The sequence below is a fragment of the Galeopterus variegatus genome, unplaced genomic scaffold, assembly GCF_000696425.1.
Source record: "Galeopterus variegatus unplaced genomic scaffold, G_variegatus-3.0.2 Scaffold3432, whole genome shotgun sequence".
Lineage (NCBI taxonomy): Eukaryota > Metazoa > Chordata > Mammalia > Dermoptera > Cynocephalidae > Galeopterus > Galeopterus variegatus.
This window is the reverse complement of record NW_007729543.1, coordinates 1-9157: the sequence shown is the minus strand read 5'-3', so window position 1 is coordinate 9157 and position 9157 is coordinate 1. Positions and strand designations below refer to the sequence as shown.

The 9157-nt window shown below is 35.6% G+C and overlaps 1 protein-coding gene across 1 annotated transcript in view; it reads right to left on the bottom strand.

Moving 5' to 3' along the window:
* Nucleotides 1-6392, bottom strand: part of LOC103600734 (ovostatin homolog 2) — a gene marked incomplete at its 5' end in the record, with an annotated part of 24615 nt that extends 18223 nt beyond the window's left edge. The window contains 8 exons of the mRNA XM_008585064.1: nucleotides 186-362; nucleotides 1059-1142; nucleotides 1917-1968; nucleotides 2687-2805; nucleotides 4336-4465; nucleotides 4855-5083; nucleotides 5537-5642; nucleotides 6243-6392. Of these exons, the coding sequence (XP_008583286.1) occupies nucleotides 186-362; nucleotides 1059-1142; nucleotides 1917-1968; nucleotides 2687-2805; nucleotides 4336-4465; nucleotides 4855-5083; nucleotides 5537-5642; nucleotides 6243-6392 (1047 nt within the window). The remainder of the gene's footprint in view (nucleotides 1-185; nucleotides 363-1058; nucleotides 1143-1916; nucleotides 1969-2686; nucleotides 2806-4335; nucleotides 4466-4854; nucleotides 5084-5536; nucleotides 5643-6242) is intronic.
* Nucleotides 6393-9157: the final 2765 nt, after the last annotated feature.

The window sequence follows — 9157 nt, the reverse complement described above, 5'->3', positions numbered from 1 at the left end:
GAATCTAAATGACCACACAGATTTTGAAATCAAAAAGAAAACATAGCTAGGAACCAGAGTGCCGCAGTTCAGGTCCACTTCCCCCACTCCCCCAGACTGCCTCATAATAACATCTTTATGACATGGTGGTATTAGTAACAATTTCTGTCACCTATTAAGGGCCAAAATTACTTAAATCTTCTCACCATTAGATAAGAAAAAGAAAGCCTTAGATTTAACTTCCTCCGTCAATTGTTCGGTAGATTTCAGATAGTCAAGGACATAGATATCAGACGCTAGTAGGGCAATATTCTGCTCTCCACATCCATAGGGCATTTGAAGAAGATTCTCCAGATTCTGCATTGCAAGTCCTAGAATGTCTCCTAAAAACAAGAAAAGCAGAAAAGTCATACTGCTTATAGCTGCTATAGCTGCTATCTCAGCATTGATAACTAGAGGAAAAAAGAGTCTAAAAGGTGGAACCAGAAAGTTTCATGAAGTAGTTCTAAAGAGGAGATAACCATGGAGGGTGAAGTTAAAGGGGTTTCTGGGATAAAAAAAAATATTTCTGAAAATCTCGTTACTATAGAGAGGGGAAAGTTAGAAATGTGTGTTTGCTTGTTTGCTTTTTGAGAAACTGGCCCTTTGAGTTATAAACTGTAATCCATTGTTCCCCAAAAGGTGTTCATATTAGTGATAGAAAAAGATGCTTGTCTTTTGTAAAACAGATTGCTCCTTTTACTGAGGAAATTCACAGTATCTTTAACAGGCAAAGTTTATTCTGACTCCCTAAGAGGCAAATTTAATATTTCAGGTTAATGGGCTATAATAGAACCTTTTGTTTTCTGACCAGTTATCATCTACCAGAACTAGTGTCTCCTAGAGATGTAAATTTGGAAACAGCACTATAACCCCTTCAAGGTCCCACATGGAAACAAGTATAGAGGATCATCTGAATAATAATTCCCTCCTTTGATAGTTTAAGAAAATATCTCAATCCTGATATGGTAAGGACGTTTTGAGACCATCTCAACCGAGATTTTCAAATCATTGTGAAGCTCAAAATCTAATCAACGTACCCACAACAGTGAAAAAGCCTCTGGCAGACCCTTCTACTACATTGTCTGGCAAGTCCAAAACTATCTGCTTCGAGGCTTTGGCACCTGGAAAGAAAATATTGATTGAAAAAGAAAATAATGTGATGACTTCCTTTTATACACAGTGGCAGCAGATTCTGAGGACAAACATATTAAGGAACAGATTTCATTATTTTTATTTTACAAGTCTCTTGTTAGACAAGATGAAACTGAGGATTTGATCTAGTTTAGAATAACAATACATTGAAATGTAAGAAAATGGTATACAAATCTGTGTGTTATATAATAGTCCCCATTCTACACTAGTTTAGTGACTAAATTATTTATGTATGAAAAAACATAGAAACTACTGATTATGACATATAAAATGGCACATACAAAAGGTAAAGCCTGAAGACTGATGAGGCATTAAAATCTGATCACCATCAGTGAGGTAGAATAATACTTGTGATGGCCATAAAGCAGGTGATTGAGGGATGGTGACGCATCTAGAGCACAGAAGCAAAGATCACATTATGTGCTATTTGGGCCTAATCCTGATTTCCCATTGGCCAACATTGTGTGACAATCATATGATGAAGAGCCAAGAATAAAGAAGATGGAAAAATAAGTCGAGGCACACCAACATCACAGATGAACGAAAAACAATATCTTATAAAAATACTCTTTGTTTGCTAAAATCTTACAGTGAAGATAAGGCATGAAATAAAGTAATTCTCCATGAGATATTTAAAATGAAATCACATGCCAAGTGGAATAATGTGGAAAGAGATGAAATAAACTGACCATGCTGATTAATTTTCTTTAGGACTAATGTAACCACCTGAAAGATCCCCTTACCTTTTGTACAGATAAGGAAACTCTGGGTCATTTCTTTTTCAATACCTTCAGGCTGTCAAAGAGTAAACAAAGGCAAGCACAAAATAGTGAGTCTGGGTCATCTTTTCATGAAGAAAAAGTAATCAAGGATCAGCTCACGTAGGCGTGACTGGTACATGTTTGTCCCTAAGAGAAGATTCATTCATTGTCCCCTTCTGTGTATATCTGGAGGTCACTGTACATTACCAACACCCACTTTAAGCTCTGTGTTCTCGTAGGTTGAACAGGGATAACCTCAATGTTAGTGTGCAACACTCTCAACTCCTCTGATCCTGTCTGGCATCCCCGGTAGACAAATTAATGTTTTGTAGAGTAGGGCCACACCAAGAGGCAAGGCAAGAACGTGCCTCTGAGAAATGTTGATTCTTATTGAGGATGTTGAGAACTTCACAGGGCTGTAGGGCACGTCAATTTTTATCTTGGATTTGAGAATCAGTTAGAAAAGAGAGGAAAGAGGAGTAGGTGTACAGGAAACATCGTGAGTGAAGAGCAGACAGAAAAGTCATCGAGCCTGTTTAAAGTGTTAATTAAGTTTTACTATCCTCCGGGAGGTATTAATTAAAGAAAGGATGCAGGTTATGCTGTTTTAATTCCTTTACAATGATATGTTTTGTGTCAAAAGTAATTGTGACAAGTTAAGTCTCTTCAAAGATAGTGTGTTTTAACGTTCTTCTTCTCAGCTGCTGTCTTTTTCTTATAAGAAAGAGTGTGATGGTTTTGCATGCACGTACCTCCACCAACAAGCTTTTGACCACAGTGTCTTTCCAGTTTACATTCTGCTGTTCAGTTGCTTTGTTTGGGCAAGCAGTACTTCTTTTGGACTCAGCAACTATAGTGATATTCACCTTACCTAGAAAACATTCCAAAATATGAGTTAAATTGGCCCCTTTCTGTAATGGGAAATGATTAGAATCTGTGAGTCATATACTGAAGTGGATGAACCAAATTCTATGATCATATAAAGCTTAAACCAAAACAACTTGCCTCTTTTCCTGCATGGAGATAATGTGGTGTGTTCTGTTTTACCTGTTTCAAGATTCCTTGTATTAAATAAGTGACTCATTTACTTAATTAGAACTTAAGAAATTTTAGGAAAACAATATTCTACAAAGCCATCTGAGCCAATTTCTTGATATTGATTACCTATAAAGGTTGCATATGACAATATAGGCACATAACATCAGACAGCTAGGGCTCCTAATTTTTCCCAAGATCAAGTAAACAAAAATAGTAAAGTGTGATCTAGTGGAAAGGGCACGGAATTGAAATCAAGTGCTAGCAAGGAATCATTGTTTTTAACTGACTGTGATATCATATTATGTAATTAAGCTCATCTCCAATGTTCTTGTTTGTAAAAATTAGAAGATTGAAGAAAATAATCCTTTAGGTTTAATATTAACTATGTGCCAATATAGCAATATACATAACCGATATACTGTTCTTTTTTATTATTTTGGGGGTATATTTTGTTTAATTTGTCTCTTTTTTTTGGAAAATTGTTGATACTTCACTCTCAGAACTGTGTCCTCCAGTTAATGTCATAAACCATACAAGTTTGTACAGTATTCTACCTCAATTTCCAGGACAAAGTTTTTGAAAACCCTGGGTATTAGAAAAATTAAGAAACTTAACATAAAATAGGAAGAATAATCTGCGGCAGACCAACATCACAAGGGAACTAAAATGATCTCAAAAATATACTCTTTGCTGCTCAAATAATACAATGAATATGGGACATGAAATACAGGAAATTTTAATGACACGATGTTTTAAGTGACATAATATTTCATGTATATCTAGCATTTCTTACTTACTAGATTTTTAAATTTTTTCTTTCCCTTATATTTTCAACAAGATACTAACAAATTTATTTTTCTGTATTTCAGATAATATATGCACTGAGACAATATTCTCAGTATTTGATATGCATTCAGGCATTTGGTGCTTTTCATGTCCCATGATACATTCAGTAAATTTACAAATCCTAGCAATTCCCATACTTGATCATTGTGATTTAAGGAGCAATTTTTGTAGAAGTGGCTAGGGTTCACAATGACAGGTGAAGAATTGTCAGCACTAATGAAACTATGGCCTTCATTTGTGATGTAACGTATGGACTTGATAGGTCATGCAAATTAGCATTCATATTGTATTTTAATAAGATGATGCTTTTACACAAATAAATGGCTTTGCTCATCACAACGTTAGCAACCAGAAATTAAATTATAAAAGCAGAATTTTTAATGGAGTAAAAAGAAAAAAAGAGAATTAAAAATGAAGGAGAAAATTATATTTGCATGAAAGAATTAAGGAAAGTAAATAGAGACAATATAAATGGGCTGGTTTTTCCTGAGATCGGCGTAGACATGTAACTGCTTACCCAATTTCTTAGGTATAACAGTCCAGACATACGTTTTCTTCTCTCCAGCTTGGATAATCTCACTGCCATTGTTTTTCAGGGTGTTGATATTTGCTTCATAATCCTGAGATGCTTCCAACTGAACAGAAATCTTAAAAAAAAAAAAAAAATCATGGCAACAAGGGCAGCACTTTAATTACCTTGCTGTTGCTATTCCACCTCTCATAGTGAGAAAATTCTGTAGTCTCTATTTTGTTTTAAGTTAGGAAAATTAAAAGATACCAAATAACTCCTCTTACAGGAAGATAAATAAGGGAGAACACATATTATTATGAAATGCCATTCTCAAAGGAATATTTAAATCATTTCTGTGAATTAAAACAGTTGTTTTTGTTTGAGAAATATGGAAACAAGTCTTAGCCCTTTACGGTGCCGTTTCATATTTGAGAATAAAGAGAATATGACAGTATTCAAGGAACATATTAAAGAATCTCTTGGATTTGTTGGATTTTTGTCTCCAGATCAAAGGGCACTCCTTACCTCTACACACGTAGTCAGGTAGCTGAAGACACTGACAATCAAATCAGATTGTTCATTTCGAACAACTGAATAGGGTAAGGCAGTTTCAACGAAGAAGGGCTGGGAGACTTCCAGAGAGATTGCTGGTGAAATTCCAAATCCTGCATCACCATTCACACAGAAGACATTGGCCTCCCACTGGGTTATAGTATCAGGGACAAGGAATGAACGATTTGCTGAACCCGAGGAACTACAAGGAGAAGTTATTAGCAAAACTCACTCTTTGTTTAAACCAAAAACCTAAATTTAGGCCAAGGCAAGCCAAAAAAAAAAGTATTAACTAAAGGTTAAAAATGAGTTATCGTGTTTGGACAGAACATTAGGTAAAAATCTTGAGTTGTATTTCTATAAAACTTAACTTAGAAAGGTTACATTTCTTTAGACACCACATTATTTTTTTTGTTTTGTTTTAAGTTGAGGCAGTTTAGAGCTATCTGCATGAAATTTACAGAAGAGAAACACTTGGTGAAGGAAAACCGATGCCAGAGAAAAAATAAAATAAAATGTGATCAGCACATGCAAATGGATGACACTACATATTTTACAAATATGGTATTATTTTATATACCCAGGAATAAAAGTTAGGAAATAAAAAGAAAATACAAATACAGACACATCGGAGAGAAAACTGCTAAAAACTCACTCGACACTGACGAGGTCCCATATCCATGTCTCAGGAAAGTTTGTTCTTACTGTTTCTATTACAGCCTGTTCTACATGGTTAACATTCTTCTCTATGGCCATTCCAGCTAAAAGAACAGAGAAATGCTTTATTTAGAGAGAACAGAATTACTCATACGTGTTTCAGCGATATGCGCCTTTAAGTTAGGTTTTTAACTACCCATGCCTTAGCGTGAAGCAATATAGGGATTTGCTCCTGGGGCTCACTGCCAGTAAATGCAAATCTCAACCTAAACATCAGCATTTTGATAGTCAAATATCTCCCATTATTAAAAGCAACAACAAACAAACAAACAAATAACAAACAGCTTACACTGTTCCTCTATAGACAAATTTAAAGAAAGTAATGTCTATTCCTTGAATTAAATTTCTCATCCGACGTTCTGGTGCCTGCCAATTCTACTAGCAAGCATTGCTTTTGCTAAAGTTTCTAATGATGTTAACATTGCTAATTCTCAAGGACAGTTTCTTTTCCTTGCTTGGCCTCTAGGCTGCATTTGACACTCTTAATCATTGTGCAGTTTTCAAAATCATCACTATTGCTAACTTACATAATACCACACCCTTCTAGTTTTTGTCTCATCTCTTTTGCCGCTCTAAAGTCCGCTGTGTAAACTCTTTGTCCTCGACTTGTTCCTGAGACCTCTTTTATGTCCTCTTCTTCTTACTATGCACAGTCTCCCCATTGATATCCTCACACATGGCCTCAATTTCAACACTTATGCTGATGTCTCCTCCATCTCTGTCTTCTACCTGGATCTGTCTTCTAAGACCCAGACTTGTATAACCAATATCCTTGTGTACATTTCTTGTGCAGGCTTTACAGGCATTTTGAATGTAACTGTTCCAAAAGTAAACTCATTATACCCTCTTCCACTTCTCTCCCATATTTCCCATCTCCCTGAAAGGTACCAAAATCCACCCACTTACCAAAGTCAGAACTGAAAAAGTGTTTTTGACCCCTCTCTATCCTTCATTTCCCATAACTCACAACCTACAAATGTCGTTTATTATAACTTGAGGCACCCACACCTTGGCCATGACTTCAGGCACTGGCCCACACCCACCCCAAGCCCTGGACAACGCACACCTACCAACTGAGCAGGAGCCATGGTAGCCCACTGCTTACTCAATTGCACTGATTCAAGAAGAGTCACCAGCAGAACCTACAAATAGAGGAGGAAGTCTTTCCTCTCATAGCCCATTCCAGAGTAATAAAAGAAACAAGTGTCCTACCAGATGACCAAACATCTATGAAAAAAATACCAGAACTACAAATAAACAAGAAGATATGACACCACCAAAGGAATATGGTAATTCTCAAGTACCAGACCCCATAGAACAGGAAACCCTTGAGATGACTGAAAGATCGGGGCAGAACTAAATGAAATAGGAACCCCCCAAACAATAGAAAAGATCAATGAAACATAAAGTTGTTTTTTTGAGAAGATAAATAAAATAGACTACCCATTAGTCAGGCTAACAAAAAAAGGAAGAGAGAAGACTCAAATAACAAAAATCAAAAATGAAAAGGTAGACATTACAACTGACACCACAGAAATATGAAGAATCATAAGAGATTATTATAAACAACTACACACCCAGAGAAAATGGATAAATTTCTGAACACACACAAACTTCCAAGATTGAACCAAGAAAAAATAGAAAACCTGAACAGACCAATAATGAGTGGAGATTGAAGCAGTAATGAGCAACCTTCCAACAAAGAAAAGCCCCAGGACTGGATGGCTTTACAGCTGAATTTTATCAAACCTTTAAAGTAGAACTAACACCACTTCTCTTGAAACTAATCCAAAAAATCGAAAAAGAAGCCATTCCCTCAAACTCATTCTATGAGGCCAGCATCACCCTGATACCAAAAAAAAGATAAAAATACAACAAAAAAAGAAAATTGCAGGCCAATATCATTGATGAACAGAGATGCAAAAATCTTCAACAAAATATTAGCAATCAGAATACATCAAAACATCAAAAAATTATACACCATGATCAAGAGGGATTCATCCCAAGGATGCGAGGATGGTTTAACATATGCAAGTCAATTAATTGATACACCACATCAACAAAATCAAGGACAAAAACTATATGATTATCTTAACTGATGCAGAAAAAGCATTTGACAAAATTAAACATCCATTCATGATAAAGACTCTCAGCAAATTAGGTATATAAGGAAATTATCTCAACACAATAAAAGCCATTTATGACAGGACAATTGCCAATATCATCCTAAATGGGGAAAAGTTGAAAGCTTTTCCCTTAAGAACAGGAACAAGACAAGGATACCCACTCTCACCACTCCTACTTAACATAGTATTAGAAGTACTAGTCAGAGCAATCAGGCAAGAGAAAGAAATGAAGGATGTCCAAACTGGAGAGGATGAAGTCAAACTCTCCCAAGTTTGCACATGACATGATCTTATATACAGAAAAACTTATAGTCTCTACTAAGAAACCCTTAGAGCTAATCAACAATTTCAGTAATGTAGCATGATACAAAATTGACACCCCCAAATCAGTAGCATCTTTATGTTCCAGTAACAAGCTAGCAGAAAAAGAAAGCAAGAAAGCAAGCCCATTTATAATACTGGCTGAAAAAATAAAATACCTTGGAATCAATTTAACCAAGTAGGCAAAAGATCTGTTACAATGAGAACTGCAAAGCACTTCTGAAGGAAACTAAAGAAGACATAAAAAGATGGAAAAACATACCATGCTCTTGGATAGGAAGAATTATGAAAATGTGTATTCTACCCAAAGCAATCTANAAAAAATAAAATACCTTGGAATCAATTTAACCAAGTAGGCAAAAGATCTGTTACAATGAGAACTGCAAAGCACTTCTGAAGGAAACTAAAGAAGACATAAAAAGATGGAAAAACATACCATGCTCTTGGATAGGAAGAATTATGAAAATGTGTATTCTACCCAAAGCAATCTATAGAGTCAATGCAATCCCCATCAAAATACCAATGTCATTTTTCATGGAAACAGAAAAAGCAATCTTAACATTCATATGGAACTACAAAAGACCCCAAATAGCCAAAGCAATCCTGAGCAAAAAAATGAATAAATAAAGCCAGAGGCATAACACTACCTGACCTCAAATTATATTACAAAGCTATTGTAACCCAAACAGCATTGTACTGGCATAGAAACAGACAATAGGATCAATGGAACAGAATAGAAAACCTGGGAGTCAACACACATACTTATAGCCAACTGATATTTGACAAAAGCAAAAAGAACATACATTGGGGAAAAGACTGCCTCTTCAGTAAATGGTGCTGGGAAAACTGGACTTCTACATGCAGAAGAATGAAACTGAACTTGTACCTCTCACCATATGCCAAAGTCAACTCAAAATGGATTAAAGACTTAAATATAAGACTTGAAACCATAAAATTGCTAAAGGAAAACAGGGAAAACACTCCAGGAATTAGGACTGGGAAAATACTATGAATAAGGCCCCAAAAGCACAAGCAACAAAAGAAAAAATAGAGAAATGGGACTATATCAAATTAAAAAGCTTCTGCACAGCAAAACAATCAAAACAATCAAA